The sequence below is a fragment of the Aotus nancymaae genome, unplaced genomic scaffold, assembly GCF_030222135.1.
Source record: "Aotus nancymaae isolate 86718 unplaced genomic scaffold, 86718_ANA_hifiasm-v0.15.2.pri h1tg000007l, whole genome shotgun sequence".
Classification (NCBI taxonomy): domain Eukaryota; kingdom Metazoa; phylum Chordata; class Mammalia; order Primates; family Aotidae; genus Aotus; species Aotus nancymaae.
In genome coordinates this window covers 47,472,326-47,496,704 of record NW_026988418.1, presented here as the reverse complement: position 1 = coordinate 47,496,704, position 24,379 = coordinate 47,472,326, and the positions used below count along the sequence as shown (strand labels likewise).

General features: G+C 38.7%; 1 protein-coding gene across 3 annotated transcripts in view; it reads left to right on the top strand.

The window, feature by feature from the left end:
• Positions 1-24,379, top strand: part of SSX2IP (SSX family member 2 interacting protein) — a 72,826-nt gene that overhangs the window by 24,666 nt on the left and 23,781 nt on the right. The window contains exons 1-4 of one of the 3 annotated variants that reach the window (XM_064372572.1): positions 806-897; positions 21,053-21,184; positions 21,542-21,711; positions 22,453-22,665. In XM_064372572.1, coding sequence (XP_064228642.1) covers positions 21,142-21,184; positions 21,542-21,711; positions 22,453-22,665 — 426 coding nt within the window. In that variant the 5' untranslated portion in view covers positions 806-897; positions 21,053-21,141. Of the gene's footprint in view, positions 1-805; positions 898-21,052; positions 21,185-21,541; positions 21,712-22,452; positions 22,666-24,379 lie in introns of those variants that run through there. The other 2 variants (XM_064372574.1, XM_064372573.1) reach the window with 2 other exon arrangements.

Here is a 24,379-nt window from a genome sequence, read left to right as displayed (position 1 = left end):
CGGAGAATTTTAGGCTGCCAGGGAACCAGGGAGGAGCCGGCCTGACCCTGGCCACGGGTGCAGCAGGTATAGGTTTTCATTGCACATATTTTGCTGAGTGGGTGTAAGACATTTTTGCATAAACTGAGAGTTCATGAATGCTATTTCTTAGTCTTTCCTTTGCCTGCTGTCTTCTGTCCAGGTCCATTTCTTCGCCCTAATTTTACATGTAACTTTCTCCCGGTTGGGTTGTTTGCATCCACAACTCCCGACGCTTGAACCTCCCGTCCCTAGCGCCTGACCTAATTCTAGGTGCCGGCTGTTTGATTAATTTCTCCACTTTGGCAAACGCACGTGGTTCTTCTGGAAGCTTCACTTTTGCTGCTAGGTTGGGTGTTGGGGTTCAGCGGGGCTCCTAAAATGTGCTCCAAAGCAACCACGACCCCCTGTACCCGCAGAGTCCCGACCCCGAACCCTGCAGGCATTAGGAGGAGGCGGGGAACAGGGCCTGGCTGGGTGAATCACAGGGCGTAACAGGTGCCGCAGCCGCAGCTGCTCCCGCTGCGCACGGACTCCAGGGATAAGGTCTTCTTTTTCTCCGGGTTTTTTTGGAGGTGAGGAGGAGACTCCAGAGGCCCCCACCCGACCAATGTAAGCCGCGGTTGTTCATCGCCTAGCAACTGGCTGAGCCAATGGGAGGCGGCAGGGCCTGCGGCGCCGGCGCGCTGGGGCGGGGTGGGAACCTCAAGAACCTGCGGAGGCCGGGAGGCGGCCACGAGGGGCGGGGAAGGCGGGAGTCCGCGGCGGAGGAGGAGCCGCCGGCTGGAGGCGCTGTGAAGCGCTGCTGGCCCTCGGGGCTGCGGGAGCTGGGCTAGGACGCCGAGCGGTGACTCCCCGCCGCTCCCGGGGGCCGTGACGGTGAGCGGCCGCGCCTCGCGGAGGGGATTGTGACGCGCCCCGCCAGGCAGGGCCGGGGGTGAGGTGGGCGCCGGCGCGGGGCGGACGCGCGCGGAGGTGAGAGCTGGTACACTGGCTCAGCGCCCCGCGGCTCGGCGGGAGGCTGCGCGCGGCAGTTGGGGCCGTTGCAGGGTGCGGGTAAGCGTCGACCCGGGCCGCGCCTGGAAGAGGAGGTGGGAGGTAGGTGCTGGCCCCGGGACCGCGCTCGCTGGCGTTCGCGGCGGTGAGCCCGCGAAGGGCTCTTCCCAAGGAGCCCCAAACCCTCTCCGGGATGGAGCGAGGGTGGCGCCCAGCGTGGGGGGACAAGCGGCGCGGAGACGCAGAGGAGGAGGGGATAGTCAATTTGGGGCTGCAGAGTCTCAAAACGGCTGTGGGGCAGGCGGGCTTTGGCGATTTGCTAGTGCAGCCGCAGGAGGCAGTCTTTAAAATGACTTATTGGGTGGCCAGTGGCCGCTGCAGTGGAAGAGAACCCAGATAGTGGTATAAAAAGTCTAGGGGAAGAACTTACATCATCCAAGAGGCAGGCATGTGTGAAAATACTTTGGTTTAGAATTTTATAGTCAGTGACAGTAAACTGAATTGTAAGCTCCCTATACCTTTTTTGAACCTATGCTAATTGCCGATTTAGGTAGATCGCTTGGGCCCAGGGCATAGAATCTACTAAAGAATTTGCTATCATCACGTATAATATGGAAATCTTTAGATTATTACTCAGTTTCAGGGCCCATAGTTGTAAATGCCAGACTGTCATTACTAGCAACGCTGATAAAGTTCTTGTTGAATCTAAGAGAATTGAGATTTTTCTGGACGCTGTAATAGGTTGAGGATTAAGAAAAGAGGGTGGTTTAGAAGTGTAAGGGTGGAGGCTTCTTGAACTTCCTGGGCTCCCTGACAATTCAGATTAGAGTCAAATTAGTCAGATTAGAGCAAACTAGAGTTTGCTGTGGGCGATGGATGTCATGGAACCCTTCATGGTTCATGGGGGATTGGTTTACTCTGGGGTAGAAGAAAATTCTGGTAGTCCTGTAGTTTGATCCTGAACTAGAAAGGTTGGTATGACTTGACTCATTTAGGAACCCGAATAAAATGTGTAAAGAATTAGAAATTTGGAGAGAAAAGAAATGCCTTTCAAGTTGACATCAAGCTGTTTTGAAATTTAGAAGTTCGAGGTAGATTTATGAATTTGGATCCAGTCGGCAAAACTCGATCCATGGAATCTCATATCCTAAAACTATCAACCTACAGGCCTAGCCAGCTTAGGTTATTCATTCACAATAAACAAGTGAGGAAAGCTTAACTAATTTAACACTGTACTGCCTGCTGTCAATGAAAGTTTCTCAAAAACGGTTCTTTGAGAAGAGGGTTAGGAACTATAGTTAATCAGTGACTGGCTGGGCCTCTTAGGCCAAGTCATTTTATACTCTTCCTTCCCTTCTCTTTCCCCAGCTGTACAGTGAAGATAATAAAGCTCATGGATTACGTAACATGGGTGAGGCGGCTTGAAGATAACTGTAAAGACTTAGTTATTCTAGGATGAAATGTGGAGATCTCATCACACATTATGCTTTGCGACAAGGCTTGTTAAAGCACATTATGTTCTGAACATAATGAAACAGATATATGAGAAAACTAAAATGTTATGCTGAAATTGTTTGCTAAAGACCTCAGGTCTGGCACAATGTCTGATTATATACTTGGGATCTCCTAATACTTGACAGTCTGCTCTTTGGCCAAAGCTGGCCCTGACACTGGTTTTATAAACTAGACATTTGAGTGCTTTCTATGTAGTATGCACCTAGAGAAACTAGGTGCATGAAATTTTAATTCATTTCACATGCTTAAATTGGATTGCTTTCAAAGATTTTTAAGTTATTTTCTTCCATATCTTTTCAGTAGCTGTCAACATGCTTTCTTATTGGTCTGACCATTTGCTCATGATACAAAGAGGTTTTGATACGACGTAGGTTTCTTTTGTGGCTTTGGTAGTGGTGATATGGTTAGAAGTGAAGGTACAAGTTATCTTGAATTCATGAGTTTATGGGATGAGATGGAACAGAGAAATGCACCATTAGTAATGAAACACAACCTAGAATCATGCCTTTTGATTGCGGGCCAATATTTTATGTAGTACCAGCAGACTTACTGAATTATACTTTAATAATTCTTTCAATAAACATTCATTAAACGCTTAGTAAGCTGCTACTTGCCTGACTTGAGGGTAAAAAGATGAGTCTTGCCTAGCGGAATTGTATTTTGGAAATTATCAGTATAGTAAGGGAGATAGCAAAAAAGTCTCACAACAAATATAGGAAGGCTTTCGAAAAGAACGAGAATTTCAGCTGTGTCTGGCTGAGGCGGTGGAGTTTGTCAAGCAGCTGGTGCATTCTGCAGCAGTGTACAGTTGAGGAGTTACAGGTGGTTTGGTAGAGTTGGAACAGGTTGGGGTTGTCGTATTAATAAGGCTGTAGAACGGTGCTGTGAACATTGACTGGTAGATTACAGGGAATCTTCAGAAGGTTTTATGTAGGGAAATTATATTTGATTTTTACTTCAGAAGGATATTTCCACCAAAATCAATAATTTGAATGATCCAAAATGTATTGAACATAATCCAAATATCTGAAAGACAGAAGTCCCACACAGCAATTAGACTTGAGGTATATTTTGCTGAAGCTCTCAGAAACTCTAGAAAAGCAGAAATATTTATACAAGAAACCTTTCTTGAGTATCTTATACTTTTAAGACTGGAAGAATGGGGATATGAATTAAATAAGGCAATTCCCTATTTTCAAGCAACCTGCAATTCAGTAGGAGAAATAACACAATTATAATGCAGTGCAGAATCTGAGTGTCAGACAAAAATGTCAGGCTCTAGCGGTGTAGGATTCTGAGATAAGAGAAGAAATAGTCTTTTGAATTAGCAAAAATAAGTTTTTAAATAGAAATTAAACTGCTAGCAGTTAAATGTTCAGAGTAATCTTAACTACCTCATCTTTTAATTCTTGCTTCACACATGTCCTTTTCTCATTCTTGAGTCACGTTTTCGGTTTGATCTACCATACTACTAGCTATGTGACCTTGTGCCCTGGTTGTCGCATTTGTGAATAACAATAACAATGCCTACTTCGTTGGGGTGTGATTAGAAAAATATGTTAGTATCTAGACCAATACCTGGAAAAATAGCTGATACTTATTGAGCACTTAACATTTCTACTTGATATTAAAATGCTGTAACTAAATAAGAACTGACTTTAAAGACAGGATTTTTTTTTTTAATGTCATGGTAGAGCTATCCATGAGCATCTAATAAAGCCTCTACATTCAGAGAAACTAACATTCTTTTAAACTAAGATTCTTGAACAAGTTTTTTTTTTTAATTTGGTGATCATCTTTCTGAAGTTTGATTTTCGTTTTTACCCCTCAGCATTGTCATTAAGTCACTAATCACCAACTCCAACACGTTTTTAAAATTCAAAACTTGCCCATTCTATGGTATTTGCTGCTGTCACACTTCCTCTTTAAAACTCTGCTCCCTTGGCTTTCTTGAAGGCCGTTCCCGCCTCTTTGTATCTCCTGCATCTGCATCTCCTTTGCTCACTCATGTTGATGTTCTTCAGGGTTCATTCTCCTGCCCCTTTTTTCTTTATGAATTCATCTACCTAAATGTGCTCTTATGTCTTGTGATCTCTAGGCCTAGAGTTTATTCCCATGTGAATGTCTCATGAGGGCATCTCCAAACCCAGTAAGCTACACAAAGCTCATTATCTCCACACATTTGCCCAAACCCAGTTTTACTCTTACTCCTCTGTTCCCTTTATCTAAATGACACTATTATCTGTCTAGTGCCAAAGACAGGTTTTCACATGAGTAAATGCCTCCCTTTTGTATACTTGTCACCATGTTCTGTCAGTCCAACTTCTGAATTATTTCTTTTTTTTTTTTTTTTTTTGAGTCGGAGTTTTGCTGTTGTTACCCAGACTGGAGTGCAATGGCGCGATCTCAGCTCACCGCAGCCTCTGCCTCCTGGGTTCAAGCAATTCTCCTGCCTCAGCCTCCCGAGTAGCTGGGACTACAGGTGCACGCCACCATGCCCAGATAATTTTTTTTTTGTATTTTTAGTAGAGACGGGGTTTCACCATGTTGACCAGGATGGTCTCAATCTCTTGACCTCGTGATCCACCCGCCTCGGTCTCCCAAAGTGCTGGGATTACAGGCGTGAGCCGCCGCGCCCAGCCTTCTGAATTATTTCTTGCCTGTTCTTCACTATCCTCTGTCACTGGCTAAGTCAGCCAGCTGGCTCCTGACCATTAATTGCCCAGTTTACTATAATATCTGTCTTAAAGATTTTTTTTTCAGATTGTGAAAGTATTGTATACTTTTTATAAGAAAAAATTAAGATAAAAAGCAAAAAGTATTTAAATTACTTTATGTATAGTTCCTGCCATACAGAGAGCACTGAGAATATACTTTTGTGCCATAGTGTTACAGATAGAACTTATTCTACAAGCATTAAGTTTGGAGGAGATTTGTAGAGAAATATTTTTCTAAAAGAATTGTAGGACTAAATATGATTTTAAAATCATATATAGAGCCTAATGAGTGTCCAGTAAATACTTATAATTTAAGATTGGTTCCAGCCACTGCATATGCTTTTCATTTGCCCATTAATTGTAATCTGGTTGTGCTTTCCTATCTAAGAGTTGTCTCCTTCGACTTTATTCTCTATTCTATAGCCAAATTTTAGGAATATCCCCCTGCTAAGATCTAGACTATAAAAGCAAGCTGGCATCATAGAAATAATCTGTACGTACAACCCCTCATTAGCCATGTTGTTTTATAATGAGGTGTCAGGCTCAGAGAATTGATATCATTTGCTCAGCATATCTGTTGAGTGTCAGGAGAAAACGAGGCCTGTGAGGCTTTGGAATCATAAATAGCTAGTTTTTAGTCTTTCCAGGTTAAATAGCTGGATTTTATTCATGTATTCCAGGTTTGTAACTGTGAGTAAAGTACCTGATCTGTTACCTCAGTTTCTTCCATCAATAAACTAGTGCTATCTTTACTCCTTCCTAGTGCTAGTGTGAAGATTAAGTGATACAGCTGATGGAACACCATGTGGCATGCAGTAGGTACTCTGAGTTCATCATCAACTTCTCCCCTACCAGTTTCACATAATTAGCTAGTACAGGAGTTATTAACTCCCCATCCATGGACCCTTTGCAAATGAATGTCTTCATAGATCCTCTGAAACTCTATCCTGAATTGTCTGTTCTTGTACTTTTAAAGGAAGAGGGTCATTGGCTTTGGGTTTTGGGACCCAAAACATTTTAACCCGAGTTGGCAGTAAGGCGAAGGATGCAGAACTCTTGGTGCCTCTACAGCCAATCTGACTGGGTAGAATTTAGAATTGTTTGAAATATTTGAGGAACAGTTTATATATGTATTTAAAGCATTTTAAAGGACTTCAGGTGCAAAGAATTAGATTATATTCCATGGCTCATGACACATTTGTTTAATTGGTCCATTTATAATTTTAATAATACCATAAGCACCACCTAACCCTCTGCATAACTCTATGGGCCTGTCCATTTCTTTTTCCACCTTCCTTCACCTGAAGCAATTGTTTACTAAATCCTTTATTCATCATTACCTTGATGTTTTGTTTTGTATTGAGACAGAGTCTTGCTCTGTCACCCAGGCTGAAGTGCAGTGTCATGATCTCGGCTCACTGCAACCTCTGCCACCTGAGTTCAGGTGATTCTCCCACCTCAGCCTCTCCAGTAGCTGGGACTACAGGCACCTGTCACCATGCCCAGCTAATGTTTTGTATTTTTAGTAGAGACAGGGTTTTACTGTATTAGCCAGGATAGTCTCCATCTCCTGACCTCGTGATCTGCCCGCCTCAGCCTCCCAAAGTGCTGGGATTACAGGCAAGAGCCACTGTACCCAGCCTTCCCTTGGTGTCTTTTAAAATATGGTTGGATCACTTAATTAAAAACTATATTACATGCCCTATCTTCTGAAAATTTTTCACTCTATAATGCTGAAATTTATATTATGTGTCACTGAGGTTTTCTGATTACTGCATAATATTCCATTTTGTGAATATGGCATAATTTATTCATTCTCTTGTTGGTGGTTTTTGGGTTGTTTCCAGGGTGATACTCTTGTGCTTCTCTGCTGTTGTGAAGAATGGTGCTGTACGTGTGCACATCTCCTGGCATATGTAGGCAAGAGTTTCTCTTGGGTTTCGCTAGGAATGAACTTGCTGGGTTGTAGAGTGTGTGAATAGGATAAATGAATGTTCCGCTGATGAACTATTTGTTTTTCAGAGTTTCCCCCACCCTCCAAGATTTAATAAGTTGCTTACTCAGGCATTCCCTAGGACTGTTATTTTCAACCTCCATTTAGTACTTTGGAACACTTTTACATCGTTCATGGAATCTATTTTGTAGGACCCTTAGATAAGAATTCCTTTTTGGTGTTCTCTAATTGAAACTGCATATAAATAGAATACTAATTTATACTGAACCACATTCTGTAGAACACAGCAGTGATTCTCAAACTTTGTGTCAGAATCACATGGAGGTTCTGCTAAAACACTGATTTTTTGGACCCACCACTAAAGTTTCTGAATCTGGAGTGGAACTTGATAATTTGCATTTTTAACAAGTTCCCAGGTGATGTTGGTGCTGCTGGTCCCAGGACCACACTTTGAGAACTATAACCAATGATTGAATTTGGACTAAATCATTGAAAAAACACTTAGTAGATTCATGAATTATGTTTGGTTTATTTGTTATTTCCAATGCTTTTAGTGGATGTTATTACCATTTTATTATTTGAGGAGTAAAATACCAATAAATAGTAATTTTTAGATTGGATTTGGATCTTAGCTGACTTTTAACCTTAGAAGTTGACAGACTTCTAAAAAGGGCCTTTTTTCCTCTTTTCTTAGTAATCATCTTGTAAGAATATGATCGCTGCTATTCCTATGTGTACACTGGAAGAATTTGAAACTGATACATGGTTTCTAAATTGTCATGCTCTTGATTCCTGCCTTGAATCACCTTGCTCCTTCTTTGAGCTGGCACCAGTCAAGATTAGGTTGAAAGCCCTTCTAAGTTGCGGCATGGTTAAAGTGTTGACTTGTCTATTGTACTAAAACAGTAGCAAACCTTACACTAATACATCCTTGAATGTAGTTGGATGTTCATTCAGCAGTCTTGTTTGGGGTCCAACTTTGCATCGTTGATGATGCCTAATACAGAAGTGGGGTACAAAGAATATGCTGACAAGCCTGCCAACCAAGAACTCAGTTGAGGTGATGGGAGAGAAATTTTATTCCAGTTAGGTCTGGTCTGTAATAGAGGTCATATTAAGTGTTATAGAAATACAAAGAGAAGAGATGGCAGTGCAGAGAAAGACCGGCTATATATTTGCTAGGTTTTTTAGAAAAATTTTTTGAATAGCTACATACAGCATTTAATATATGGACTGCTTTTGTACAGTTCCCATTCCAGTTATTTAATTGGCATAATTATTTGAGTATAATTTAGTTTCAGGTGAGGTGGTAAAGAAGAGAATACTTGTTCAGTTTGAAAAAGCAGCTTGAGGGGAGGAAGAGCATTAGGACAAATACCTAATACCTGTGGGTCTTAAAACCTAGATGATGGGTTGATAGGTGCAGCTAACTACCATGGCACATGTAACAAACCTGCACATTCTGCACATGTATCCCAGAACTTAAAAAAGAAAAAGCTTGAATAGTGTATACTTTACCGTCTCCTGTAATAAAGATAGTAGGGTGTAATGATAAATGTGCTAGACTACCAGGGTTTGAATTTTGGCTTTATTGTGTTATAGCTCTGTGTCCTAGGTCAATAAAACTCCAGGCTTCAGTTTCCTTATCTTGGAAAGTATTTATGTGGATCATTGTAAGGTTGAATAAATTCATACACATATGATGCTTACAATTGTTCCAAGTAAATGCTACAGCTTAATAAATTATTAAAGTTAGGTAAAATCTCATTTGCTAAACATTGGGTTGTAAAGACAATATGTGCACATTGTTATAAAAATGTGAAGAAAAGGCTGGGCATGATGGTTCATGCCTATAATTCCAGCACTTTGGAGGCCCAGGCGGGCAGATCACAAGGTCAGGAGTTCAAGACCCATCTGGCCAAGGAGTTCGAGACCAATCTGGCCAACATGATGAAACCCTGTCTCTACTAAAAATACAAATGTTAGCTGGGTGCGGTGGTATGCACCTGTAGGTTGCATACCTTGGGAGGTTGAGGCAGGAGAATCACTTGAACCTGGAAGGCAGAGGTTGCAGTGAGCCAAAATTGTGCCACTTCACTCCAGCCTGGACAACAGAGTGAGACTCTATTTAAAAAAAAAAAAAAAGTGAAGAAAAAATAATTTTGATATAAATAGCTGTACTCAGTTCCATATTTGGGTCCCATGAGAAATGTAAAAATCAAAGGTAATAGAACTGGAAATTCTTTAAAGAACATCTAGTTTGACTTCAGAATTTTACAGATGTGGAAACTGAAACCTGAAAAAATTATGACCAGTTCAAGGTTACTCAATAAATAATAGAAGTGTTGCTGAGAACCGTGGCCTCTGATGCTCAGTCCAATGCTCTCTCAGGGAAAACTAACAGTTTAATTGGCAGCCAAGTCCAAAACAGATGAAAACATAGCAATAAATAGTCAGTGTATAATGGAATATCAGATGGTGTACATAGATGAAGTCCCTACCGTGTTTAATTTTGTGAACTGTCTCTTGAAGTGGAAATGCACCTTCTTAGTTGTTTCATTCATTGAAGGTTAAGAGCATTCGTTTTTGAAGAGCATGTTAATAGTTATAAAGTCAGTTTCCCTCTTTCCTCTTACCAAGGTTGGATTATTCGTTAAGCCAGGGGGAGAGTCCACTTTTACCAGGTCTGCCAGCACACCATGGCTTTGCCCTTCACAGCAGGTGGGGAAAAGTCTGGCCTCTGTGTTTCTGTTCTCTGTCTTCCTGATGGGCCAGGTTCTGACAGACATTCCCATATATGTGAAAACTGCATTACCTTTGCTCATGGGTATGCGTGCATATGTGGAATAGGTGCTAGAAGTGTACTTGATTGGTGGCATTTGTCTTAGTTGAGATTTCCACTCACGGGCAGGTGCTACTTTCTGGAATTGAGCTAAGAGTACTTTCACACATTATCTCATTTAACTGTGCTTGAATACTCTGCCTCTAAAAATTTTACACAATAATACATGCTCCTAAAACATTCAAGCTATATACAGATATGCTGTGGAAGAGGAGAAAGCCCTGGCCTTCCACCCCTCCCTATCCCCCCAATCATTCCATCCCCAGGAAGGTCATTTGTAATAGTTCGTAATTTTTCCAGAACTTGCCCCTAAATATATAGGTAGTTTGATTTAACAAAAAATGGTGATCATACTGTTCTAACCTGTAACTTCTTTTTTCGTGCTGTACATGCAGATGTGCTTTCATCTTTAATAATCCCAGAATAGCCTGGCTGTACCATATGTGTTGGCTTTTAACTGTTTGACCATGATGGATATTAAGATTGTCTCTAATTTTTGCCATTTCAAATAATACTGCAATTCAACAATGTCCTCAATATATATTATGCTTGCTCTCTTATGTGCCTAGAAGTATAATTGATTAGTGGAAGGATTTATACATTTAAACTGCTGGAATTGCCCAAACTACTGACCTCTGGTAAAGTGCTATTTTCCTTATGTAATTGATTATCTTAAAAAACTCTAGGACATCTGTATAATTTTCTAACCAGTTTTTGCCCAACAAGGCTGCTTGCCTTTTTATTTTACGCATTTTTTTAAATCACTCGTACCATTCTACCATTAGTTTTGGTGTTTGAGAGTGGTGCTGTTCATCCCCATTTCCTCTGCTTATCGTCACCATAATTGCCTTTTAAAAACAGATTTTTTTTTCTTTATGTGGAAAATACATTCATTTATAGAAAATTTGGAAGACAGACAATAAAGTAAAAATTATATTTTTGTGCATTAAAGTACATGAATGAAAGTCCTGCCCTTGCCTTTTCCCTATTTTTAAGTTTTTTTCTTCCAGTTTTTTCTGTCCTTATACAAACTTCTGTGTTTATAGAGTAGAATTTATACCTGTATATATCTACTGACATTGTTTTTTTTTCTAAAAACCAATAAGCTCATGTTAGATATGATTTTGTAACTCTTTTTAATTGCTTAACAAAATATGATGGAAGCCTTTCCAAGAGTAAAATAGCTAGTAGTGGCTAATATTTATTGAGCACTTGCCATGTACCCAAGACCTTTTTTTAAACCCTCTATATGCATAAGCTTATTTAATAAAATTACTAAAGAAATTTAATAACTGAATTTACTATTTAACCACCTAATTTTTGAGGTAAACTGCTTTTACCCTCCTTTTGCAGATGAGGAAAGTGGGGCCCAGAGAAGATTTATGTTCAGGATCACTTAGTCTGTAAGTGGGGAAGCCAGGGTTTGGAACTGGATGGTCTAACTTTATAGATTTTAACTCTTTTGTTCTTTTATTAACTTCACTGAGATTATATCCCTTAACCCAGAGATACACTATGAATAGTACCATAATTTGTGTGTTCACACTATTTTCTGCAGTCTGAACCCAGTTGGGAGATATGATTGAGTTCTGTCTTTACTGGTTCTTAAAGGAGTGGTAGGAGGAGATGCTGCTTCCTGAGCCCCTCACCCACTGAAGCAACAATGTGTGATGGTTAAGAGAATGGGCTTTGCAGTCCAATGTGGGGTTGGAGATTGGATTCCTGCCTCTGCCACTTGCTAGCTCTGTGACCTTGGGCAAATTACCTAACCTCTCGGCATCAATTTCCTTATCTGTAAAAGGGAAAAAATAATATAAGATTGTTGTGAAGATTGACTTAATAATATACGTAAAACATTTAGAATAGCTCCTGGCACATGTGTTATTAAACCAGCACCCTATGTCCTAGTTATAGTGTACTTAGTTTTCTACCTCTTATTCCATTAAATACCCATAACCTTAAGAAGTAGATTATCATCACCCCATTTTACAGGTGAGGAAACCAGCTTGAAGAGAGAGTCTTGACGTGCAGATATGACCCAGTCTGTTGACCTGGGCCCTTGAGGCTTGCATTGTTTGCACTGTACTTTCCAACTATAAATCCTCTATTGACCACAAAACATCAAAAAGGCAAATTGTTAATATCAATTTTTGAGTTTCCACCATTCATGTGTATTTAAATTTATGAGGAAGAGTTTATTTCTATGGAAAATATCTATAAAATTACACCACTCAGAAGAAATAGGTTAGATTTTAAATTAGTAAAGAGTAGATTTTCTGAGGTTGGATTTAATGTGTTTTTGTACTGATGTGTACATCTGAACGATTTTAAGGTGCAGAGATATTTGTAATGGAATTCAAAGCTATAGTCTCTTGTAACAAAATCATAGTTGAAGGTGGTATTATAGTTTTAAATAATTGTAATATATTTAGTTTTCAAAAGGAAATACTGATAACTAAATTCTTAAGTTTTAGGACTGAATTTGTAAGATAGGACTAATGTTAAAAGACTTAGCTTTATTTTCTTAATCCAACAGTGTGGTAACTCTAACTTTGTGAGATTTTAGCAAGACCTCAGTTAGCTCTGTTTGTGAAAAATTCTGTGCAATGTTTAGAAGCCCAGATGGTGTAAAGTTACCATGTTCCTTTATCATGGAAAGCTTTTATTTTCTGACAGCTGAAATTGTTTTAGAATTCTGAGTAGGTAGGCAATTGTACCTTCTCAAGTTTGAATTTCAAGTGAGCTTGAAAAGAACACTTAAAGTAGTGTACTTTGTGAGGAAAATCTTGTAATCAGGATACTGTGTTTCTGAAGAGTTCTCTTTTAGTTGTAGCTGCAGAGATTTAGGGGTGAAGAGGACAAGACAAATGAGAATTGAGAGTAGTTCTTTTCTCTAAAGGATTGACTCTTCTTTTGCACCTTTTCTATTGCTGTTTTCCTTCCTCTGTATTCTATTTCTACCTGCCAGAATGAACATGTTAATTTGCTATCAGTTATTTACTTGCATGTTCATCGATTATGCCATCCTTTAAGCTTAGTGGGAGGGTATACAGAAATGTAAAATGTGTGGTACTTGAGAGTGTGGATGGGAAAGGTGAAACAAACCAATAAGTATATGGAGGGCTTAGAGACTGAGATTGGTGAGCTAGAGTAGTTGGAGAAGGTTATGTGGCAGGGACGGTGGTTGTGCACTGTTTTGCAAAAGTGTTAGTTTTGAGATAGGTGCAAGAAGAAAGCAGGTGGAGGCACAGAGACTGAAGTGAGTGTGCCATATGTGGGACTCGGTTCATATTGTAAACATTTACTGAGCACCTGCTATTTTTTAGGTACTGTTGGCTACAAAGATGCATACATTGCCTGCCCTCTAGAAGTTCATAAACTAGTGGGGAAGGCATGTAACCATAATAATATGAAATGATTAATTGTAATACTGAATGATACTGTTAAAAACCTGATCAGTGGCATTTGCGGTGTATGGAATCAGTTTTAGTTATCTTTCAGTAAATTATGTCATAAGTTTTAGAAGGGAATCAGAAATTTCTCAAGAAATTTATATATGATATACATATTTTAAAACGCATATTAATCTATTGCTTCATAACAGATTTCTCCAAAATTTAGCAGCTTAAACAGCCAGCTTACAATAGATGAGTCAGGAATCTGAGCACAGCTTAGCTGAGTGCTTCTGGCTCAGCGTGTCTCACTAGGCTGTCAAGCTGTTAGGGCTGCAGTCATCTCAAGGTTTGACTGAGGTAAGATCTAGTTCTAAACTCACTTGTGTGGCTCTTGGCAGGCCTCAGGTCTGTTGACCTCAGACATCAGTTCCTTGCCACACGGACCTCTCATAGAGCTGCTCCAATGTAATGGCTTGTTTTCCCCAGGAAGAGGGATCTAAGAGGCAGCAAGTAAAAAAGAACCTCACATGGAAGCCACAGCCTTTTTATAACCTAATTTTGGAAGTGAAATCCCTTCACTTCTGCTGTATTCTATTTGTTGGAAGCTAGTCAGTAAATCTAGCCCATGCTCAAGGAACAGAATAACCCAAGGGTGTGTCCACCAGAAGGCAGGAATAACTGAAAGCCATCTTAGAGACTGCCTACCCAAAGTTCTACAAGTTATTGTTGTGTATTGAGAACCTCTTCGTTTTTGGGGTAGAAGGAAAAAGATGAGCTAGCCAAGGAACTTTTCTGATCGAAGAAACAGGTGTGATTAACCAGAACCACAGGATGTTTTTGCTTAAAGGTCTGTAAAGTTAGTTTCAATGTTATGTTAATATTTACAATAGAGAAGTATAAGAACTAAGCTATTGTTTGTGGCCAAGCAGAGATCAATTTTACATGTGTGCCTCAATTTAAGTGTATATAAGTTCCGGTGAGAATTGTATGCTCTGAATAGAATCATTTAAAATGAACTATAAAAACACAGTCTTCTAAAGAGACAATGGAAATCATTTTGATTATATTCCATTTTCAGTTATATGTGCATACTTGATAGAGATTTATGTGTACAGAGTTGGAAGGTTGAATAGCGATAGAATGAAAAGAGCACAGAGTTGGCCGGGCACAGTGGCTCATGCCTGTAATCCCAGCACTTTGGGAGGCTGACACAGGCAGATCACTTGTGGTCAGGAGTTTGAGACCAGCCTGGCCAACATGGTGAAAGCCCATCTCTACTAAAAATAAAAAAATTAGCCAGGCACCCACCTATAATCCCAGTTACTCAGGAGGCTAAAACAAGAATCACTTGAACTTGGGAGGCGGAGGTAGCAGTGAGCTGAGATTACGCCACTGTACTCCAGCCTGGGTGACAGAGCAAGACTCCATCTCAAAAAAAAAAAAGAGCACAGAGTTTTGAAATCAGATTCGTTTCCTGGCTTCACAACCAATTGGAAGCCTTAGTTGATCTCTCTGAGCCCTAGTTCCTATCTGTAATACAGAAAGAAAGCAAAAGAGAAAACACTTGGGCATGAAGAATGATAGATTTAAACTCTGCGTGATCATTTTACCCAGAAAAGACCAGAGTTCCCTTGTTTATTTTATACCTGAAGTATATGGCATTAGTACTTTGCAACCCATAGCGACATATAGGGAAGATACAGTACTTGAAAAGTACTTTTTCAAAAATAGTAAGGTAATGCTTTTACTGAAATTATTATAAGATTTCTATTATAGTATAAAGACATTGATTGGAATCTATAATGAGAAGTACTTTGAACAAGGAAGTTTATTAGATGACTGTATACATGTTACCCACCACTAATGAACAAAACTATGTCTCTTATTTATGGATTACTTTATACATTTTTCTTGCTATGATGATGTATTTCAGGATTGTTCCCCAACAATCTTAGATGAATGAAATGTCTTTTACAAGATATTTAAATCCTTTAATCTTCAAGTTTTGCTCATAAAATTCACTCATGAATATGATCCATCTTGGAATGTGGGTAGCTAGCTATGCACCCAATAGTATCTGAGACAGGTCTCAATTTAGTTTATTTTGCCAAGGTTAAGGAGACATCTGTGACGCAGCCTCAGGAGGTCCTGACGACATGTGTCCAAGGTGGTTGGGACACAGCTTGGTTTTATGTATTTTAGGGAGACATGAGACATCAGTCAGTAGGTGTAAGATGTACATTCATGTTCAGTCTGAAAAGGTGGCACAATTTGAAGTGGAAGGGAAAGCGGGGTGGGGGCTTCTAGGACACAGGTAGATGAGATGAAAGGTTGCATTCTTTTGGTCTTTGATCAGCCTTTCACTGAATAGGCAATTTACATGTGAGAGGAAGATAGAGGAATATAGACTTATGCCTTAGTCTGGTTCATCGAATCTGCATTTTTACGTAAATAATAGGGCATAGGAAGCAATCAGATGTGTGTTTGTCTCAGGTAAGCAGAGGGATGACTTTGAGCTCTGTCCTTTGTCCCGCACCTGGGGAGATAAGCTATCAATTTAAACTGCAAGAGTGAAATCTAACAAAAGTGTTTTAGGGTAAACATCTTGAGGCCCATAAAGAATTTTGGACAAATGTAGCTTTTTTATCTTTGTAGCTATTTTATTTAGGAATAAAATGGAAGGCACGTTTGCCTCATGCAGTTCCCAGCTTGACTTTTCCCTTTGGCTTAGTGATTTTGGGGTCCCAAGGTGTATTTTCCTTTCACATACCCTAACCAACAATATTCATAAAGAGAGAATATTTGTTACGTTACAAATTACTTGAACTAAAACATGAATCACTACTTACCATTTTCTTCTAATGTAACTATGGTAACAGTACTAGAATAACTAAGTTCTTTTTTTTTTTTTTTTGGAAACAGTCTCGCGCTGTTGCCCAGGCTGGAGTGCAGTAGTGTGATCTCAGCTTACTGCAACCCCAACCTCCCAAGTTCAAGTAGCTAGGACTACAGGCACCCACCACTAAACCCGGCTAATTTTTGCATTTTTAATAGATACAGGTTTTCACCATGTTTACCAGGCTGGTCTCAAAATCCTGACCTCAAGTGATCCGCCCACTTTGGCCTCCCAAAGTATTGAAATTACAGGTGTGAGCCACTGCGCCCGGCCTGAATAACTAAGTTCTTAGTCCACTTTTGAGGAGTAATCATGTCCATTATATAATAGCTTCCTAGTATTTGATTAATTTATAATATTAACCTGTGTTCCTGCACTGACTTTGTAATGGAGTCCTTCTTGGTTGCATTTGACAACACTTTCAAGTTGAACTGGGCTTGTGATGGTATTATATTTATGCAAAACAGATAATGCTTCTGTTACCTTTTTCTTTTGCTTTTGAAATTAACATTGACTTAGTTTACCATCTTCATAAAAATACTTTGCAAACTTCAGCAATGCGGTTTTAGCTATGATTGAGCTAGAATGCAATAAGTTGGTTAAATTCACTTCTTAGTTTTAGGGTATGTATTGATAAAGAGTTGTAAGTCCCCCTTCTTGGAAAAACTGGGTAACTTTTCTTTTCTTTTTTTTTTTTTTTTTTTGAGACGGAGTTTCGCTCTTGCTACCCAGGCTGGAGTGCAATGGCATGATCTCGGCCCACTGCAACCTCCGCCTCCTGGGTTCAGGCAGTTCTCCTGCCTCAGCCTCCTGAGTAGCTGGGATTACAGGCACACGCCACCATGCCCAGCTAATTTTTTGTATTTTTAGTAGAGACGGCGTTTCACCATGTTGACCAGGATGGTTTCGATCTCTTGACCTCGTGATCCACCCGCCTCAGCCTCCCAAAGTGCTAGGATTACAGGCGTGAGCCACCGCGCCTGGCGGCAACTTTTCTTTTATCACAAGTCTCCTAGCATGTAATTGGTACATCATTGAACAGAAGAGGATTCATGGAAACTTTTAGATTGTGTGAAATCATATACTGTTAATAAGTTTTTCATTTCATAGGACTTCAAAATGGGGTTTTGGTTTTCATTATAAACATTTTATTAAGTTTGTTTGTATCAATAGGATGGGGAACAATTCACTGTCTAACCTATAGACACAGGAGAGCTAAATTCACAGAGAGAGAGTAACTGACTTAATTTGCAGTTTTAAAGAATGGATATATAATAGACACATTTTGGTGTTCTTTCTGTATGAGGAGAAAAGACACTTAAGGCACTATTGTCTTATTTACAAATAACCTTGACAGAACAAAAAGAAATTGGAAAGGAACCTATTACTTTCTCTTCTGATCTTGTTTCTTCCCCCAACCAGTTGATTACAGAAATTAGCTCACTGCCTACCATGTCTTTATAAAGATATTTGTCTCTAGATCGTCTAAGAATTTGTGTTCAACCTTTATTAAGAGCAGTGGTGCATTTTGTTACAGGTTTTAGAAGGCTGTCATTTATACCAAATAGCCCTGTGTCTAGATGATGATGATGGTGATGATGATGATGATGATGATTAATATTAGCTTATGTGTGTCTTATATGTTAAGCAGTGTGCTACATATGACTTACCTCCTAGGATAAGTACTTTACGCCTTTTCTCTTGGGATGTTTCATTGTTACGGTAATTTACCTGTGAAGAAGCTATGGCTCAGAGAGGTTAAGGAATTTACCCAAAGCAGAGTTCTATTAAAATAGAAGGGTTTATCGTCCCTTGGATTCTGTTTTACTTACAGTGATTGTCTCAGAAAGCCAAAAGTAAAATCAGACTCATTCTTAGTTGGTACAGACTCAACCTTTATCTTTCTCATCCTGTTGCTAAAGACACCCATTTAAGGAGAGTGAGAATAACAAAACAGTTCAAGTTGCCTTTCCTTACCAAGCACATGAGTAGGAAAATGGCAAAAGACCATTGCCAGACTAAATTACCTTCTGTGTGTATGTGTGTGTGTAACATCATAACATGTAATATGACACATAACATCATCTGCCTTAGTATATATTGTATGCCGCTCTACGACTTAGAAATCATCTTCGATTTCTTTTTTGCCCACGTTTCAATCCATCTTTGAGTCCTGAAGGTTCTGTCTCCAGAATGCATCCCTAATTCATCTGCCTGTTTCTGCTTCCACTGTTACATGGGTCATCTTGCCTGAACTATTGCAGTAGCCTTCTGATTTCTTCCCACTTTTTACAATTGCCTAACTACAGTCTACTCACAGAGTAGCCACAGTAATCTTTCTTTTTTTTTTTTTATTGCATTTTAGGTTTTGGGGTACATGTGAAGAACACGCAAGATTGTTGCATAGGTGCATACGTGGCAGTGTGATTTGCTGCCTTCCTCCCCTTCACCTATATGTGGCATTTCTCCCCATGCTCTCTCACCCCAACTCCCCACCCCCCGCTGTCCCTCCCCTATTTGCCCCCATCAGACCCCAGTGTATAGTGCTCCCCTCCCTGTGTCCATATATTCTCGTTGTTCAACACCCACCTATGAGTGAGAACATGCGGTGTTTGATTTTGTGTTCTTGTGTCAGTTTGCTGGAAATCCAACTTGCTACGCTCTATCCTTTTTTACTGTGCTTCAAATATACTGGCCTCTCTGGTTTTCATCCTTAACACATTAATATTCATCTTAGGTCTTTGTATCTGTTGTTTCCTTCACCCGGGCTGCTCTGGTCATCAATTTTCTTGTGGCAGACTCCGTATCATTTAGGTTTTACTTCAGATGTCACTGTTTCAGTGGAGGTTCTCTCACTGATCCAGATGTTCCCTACCTTAATACTCTCATATTACCATGTTTTATTTTCTTTTTAGTTATCATTCTGTTATGTTATTTTAGCTTGTTACTCACTTCTTTAGTATTTATTTCTACCTCCATCAGAACTTCACTTCTTGAGAGCATGGCCTCCCTTGTGCCTAGAAAAATGTAGTAGCACATAGTAGGAGCTCAGTTAGTATTTATTGAATGAATGTAAATTTCTTTCTTTTTTGAGTTGAAGTTTCACTCTGTCACCCAGGCTGGAGTGCAGTGGTGTGATCTTGGCTCACTGCAGCCTCCTCCTCCTGGGTTCATGTGATTCTCCTGCTTCATCCTCTTGAGTAGCTGAGATTACAGATGCCCACCGCCATGCCTGGCTAATTTTTGTATTTTTAGTAGAGACGGGGTTCACCATGTTGGCCAGGCTGGTCTTGAACTCCTGACTTCAAGTGATCCCCCCCATCTCAGCCATCCAAAATGCTGGGATTACAGGCATAAGCCACTGTGGCTGGCCTGAATTTTCATTTAACATTATATTGTGAATATTTTACCACCGTCTTAAATATTTAGAACAGTCATTGTGAACTCTTGATCCACAGTCCAGATCTGGCCTAAAGACACATTTTATTTGGCTTATTACATAGTGCTGTTGTTTCAGGTATAACTTACAGTTCAAGTGCATATATCTTAAATGTAAAACTTACATTGAACTTGTGTATACCAGTGTAACCACTTCTCAGATTATTTAGCTACTAATATTTTAAAATTGGGAGACTTCACATAAAAATCCAGAGTTTCAGTATCTCATAAAAACATCAAGATCAATACAACCAGTTTCCCCTTGATCACAATTTATTGTAGCTGAGAAGCAGCTGTCCAAAGTGTTGACACGTGTTCCCCAGGTTGCCTGCAATCTTCACCCTTCCTCCTCTTCCCTCTGACCTTGAAGTCAATTGCCAGTTGCCACTTACAATTTCATTTGAATTGTTTTTCTTATGATGGAGAAATATTTATCTTTTCCATTGTCTCTATAAAAAAGTGAAAACATAAATGGAAACAGAAAAGGCGTCTAATACTTAGTCTGTACCATTCATTTGTATTTCTGGTTGTATGTTAGCCACCCTAATTGTACACAGTTATGTTTAAACACTGCATAAATATATTGTTTACTTACCCATTGTTCTATGAAAACATGCATGTTATTCTTGGTTTTTTGTTATTGTAAAGAACAAATTTTAGATTAATCTTCGTACACATCACTTTATTAGGGTGATATTTTAGAAGTAGATTTTTCTGGATCAAAATATATTTTCATTTTTAAAACTTGATACGTATTGTCAACTTTCTTGGTAGTAGTATAAATTGCTATAATCTGGAGAGAGTCTATGGAAGTGTTCATTTCTCTACATCGTTGCCAACACTGGAAATTGTAATTTACAAGTTTTGCCAATATAGTTGATAAAAACAAACAAAAATGGAAATGCTGGCCAAGAAGAAGTTTTTCATCTTCTCATCTACATAAGTAATTGTCTTTTATTTTAAAGGGTATAGTATGAAATACTACTTAGTACAGTGCTATACCTTAGATGTATATTGAATCAAATAATGTACCATGTATCTTTTATATAAAGTAATATGAATACCTCAGTAGAACTTGGGAAGCCTTTAACCTTGATCCTTACATATTATTTATGTTTATATATATCCACACACACACACCATGTTCTATATCTGTGCATGGGAATAAATATTGCAAAATTTTCTGTTTTGAAGCACATACAGCTAATACATAAGCATTGCGTTTATTTTGGCTTTGATATTTTAAATCAGATGCTATTATTCTGTAATTTGCTTTTTAAGGAGATGCCTACATAGAAGAGTGAAAGCAGCTGGACTAAGTGTTTCACTGCTGAACTAGTTCCTCAGGTATCCTGGCTCTAGAGATTGCTATGGGAGATTGGATGACTGTTACAGATCCAGGTCTGTCTTCAGGTAACTAAGTCTAAATAATTGTAAACTAAAGCAGAAACTCCAATGGTGAATTTTTCAATGAAAATATAAAATAATTATTGCAGATGTTGAAGATGTGACTAAAGAGAGACAATGGTTATAAAATACTTTCATGCCTACTGAGAATACCACTTTAGTTGTATCTTTTTGGAAAAATAAGTGTATAGTTTTCATAAAAAGGAAGCTTTGTCCTAATTTGAAAATACCTTAAAATATGTATGTGTATATTATATCTATGTTTACATGTATATATAATTCAAAGTCTTTAGTAACGGAGATTTTGTTAGCTTTATGCACATTTTTCTAAATCATTTATATAAATGCCTTTTATTCTTTCAGAAAGCAAAACTATCTCTCAACATACCTCAGAAACAAAGATGTCTCCATCAAGTTTATACTCACAGCAAGTGCTATGTTCTTCAATACCTTTATCAAAAAATGTGCACAGTTTTTTCAGTGCCTTCTGCACAGAAGATAATATTGAACAGAGTATTTCATATCTTGATCAGGTAACATGTTTCTTTAAAAAATAGCATAAATCATGTTATATAATAGAATGTATCAAAGTTATGAGAAAAACATTTGTCAAACACAAGTTTGTTGTTTATGTAGTGCCCCTGAAACTTAGATACCAGATAATTTTGGTGATGAACTCATCTAGATGCAAGGCTTTTTTTGTTTGGAGAAGCTTGGCCTCCTCATTGTCCCAGGGGCTCCTCCACTGAGGGTCTAGCCATCACTTTATTGATGCAGAAACCCAAGTGCCTTGCTCCATGTCACAGATTCATAGCAGAGGCTGAAAGAGCCCCATCCTCTTAACTCTTTGTCCTTTGGGATATTTACCGTTTTCTTAACTATTTCAAGATAATTTCTATATTTCTCAGAAAAGATTTCTGTCTTTTGATTTTTTTTACTATGTTGTCCAGTAACCAACCTTTTAAAATAACATTTATTTTTAATTGACAAAAATTGAATATATTTGCCATGTACAACGTGATGTTTCAGAATATACATTGTGGAATGGTTCAAGTTAATTAATGTGCATACCTCACATACATATTATCATTTTTTGTGGTGAGAATCTGCTCTCTCAGCAATTTCAGAAATATAGTACATTGTTATTAGCTATGGTCACCGTGTGGTACAATAGAGCTATTGAACTTACTCTCCTCTCTAACTGAAAGTTTGTATACTCTGACCAATATCTCCTCAACTGTAACCAACTTTAAGAAAATATTTTCTCCTACCAGGAATTGACTACTTTTGGTTTTCCTTCATTATATGAGGAATCCAAAGGTAAAGAGACAAAGAGAGAATTAAATATAGTAGCTGTTTTAAATTGTATGAATGAGCTGCTTGTGCTTCAGCGGAAGAACCTTCTAGCTCAGGAAAATGTGGAAACGCAGAATTTGAAGCTGGGAAGTGATATGGACCATCTACAGAGCTGCTACTCAAAACTTAAGGTACAAATTGCATATCTTCATTTTAATGCCATAATTATATAATGGAATACTATAAATTTTTACTGACTTTATCAAATATTTCAAGGTTTTCTTAAAAAGCTTTAGGGTTTTCTTTTTAAACAAGTAAATAGAAGTGAACTTATAGTTTGTGCATGTCTGCTTCCCAATACCTAAAGCATATTTAAGGCATTAATTTGTTGAGCTGTTTAATGACTGAATCTGTAAAAAGTTAGATTAGGAAATATTTATGTTTTAGGAAAATAAGGATTCCCTCACCCCATCAAATCTTGGTTAATAAAGTATATGCTTCATTTAAAAGTCTTATTGTAAGAGGCTGCACAAGTTAATTCCAAGAAAAGTATTATTAAGACATCTATGATGCCAAATGAGGTAAGGGTCAATAATTAAAGCAGACTAGATAACTTCTCTTAGAAGCCCTGTGTCTCCAGAAAAGACCATAGAAAAATGCTTTAGTAAACTTGCTTTTCTCTTAAGAAAAAGGAAGTATTTTTCACAGGACCATTGAACCTACTACCTTTAAAATGTAGAATATTTGATAATGGTTTCTATTTTGATTTATTTCTTTTTCTTCCTTTTATGTTTTCATTTTTATTTTAAAAATGTTTATTCAAGGAAAAGGGAACAGGCATTCAAAATCATGGTGTGGTCAGGACTTATAGTTGTGTATTATTAAGGATGTAACATAAATCAATGAATCCAAGTCACATTTTTTCCTAAATATACTATTCTATATTGGGTTTTGTTATTTGTGAAAATCAAAGCCTTTGCATTTGCATACTGTCAGATGATCAGCTTCCTTTTAGTTTTCATCTGTTGGTACGTGCGCTTTTACTTTTCCTTATTTTTCTTTGTGTACATCCACTCCCATCCCACGCCATCTGAGAAAACCAACAAAAAACCCACTCAGAATCTTGAATCTTTGAGCTCTGTGAGAGACTAATAGGACCTTTCTATAAAACATTTTTAAATCCCTTAGCAGGAAATGTGCTATAAAGAAATGGCATGGAGTTGGCCTATGTGGAAATACTAGAAACACTTGGGGATTGGTTTAGAGACATCTTCACTCTTAATGAGCACCTGTCCCTACCAGCCTGCCAGCCTGTCATTGATAATGCTGTCTTATGTTGTCTTCTTGGCTCATACACAATAATAAAAGTGTGTTTTCTCCTAATAATGTTTTTAGACTTTTGTGCATCCTATATTCCTAAAGGATAGATGATCCAGCTATGTGTCTTGGCTGACTGGGAAACTGTGATAGATTGGAGGGGGTAGTTGGTGCCCCCAGGCTTATGAAAAGGTTATGAGTTATGGATGCTACTTTAATCCAGATTAGAGAGATCTATGGAAGGTCTTATTAAGGATTAGGCTGATCCAGAGTTGTAACTTTTGGCCACGTGTCTTGTAAGTAGCTAGCAAATAATTATATAATGATATGTTGGTGATCGGAGGCTATTGAGCCTTTCCTTCAAAGAGTGGTCCCATTTATTAGGACTACCCAGAGCATAGACTGTTTCTCCAGGATGTCTTCTAATATGGGATTTGACCTGGGCCAGAATCTTGTTATTTTGGACAGAAATGTATATTCAGTGGGGAAAGTTGCCAATCTATCTGGAAAAGTTGCTAGATCTAGCATATGATTCATTCAACTTGTTGAACAAAATTTATTGAGTATTTATGTGCTAGGCACTGAGTT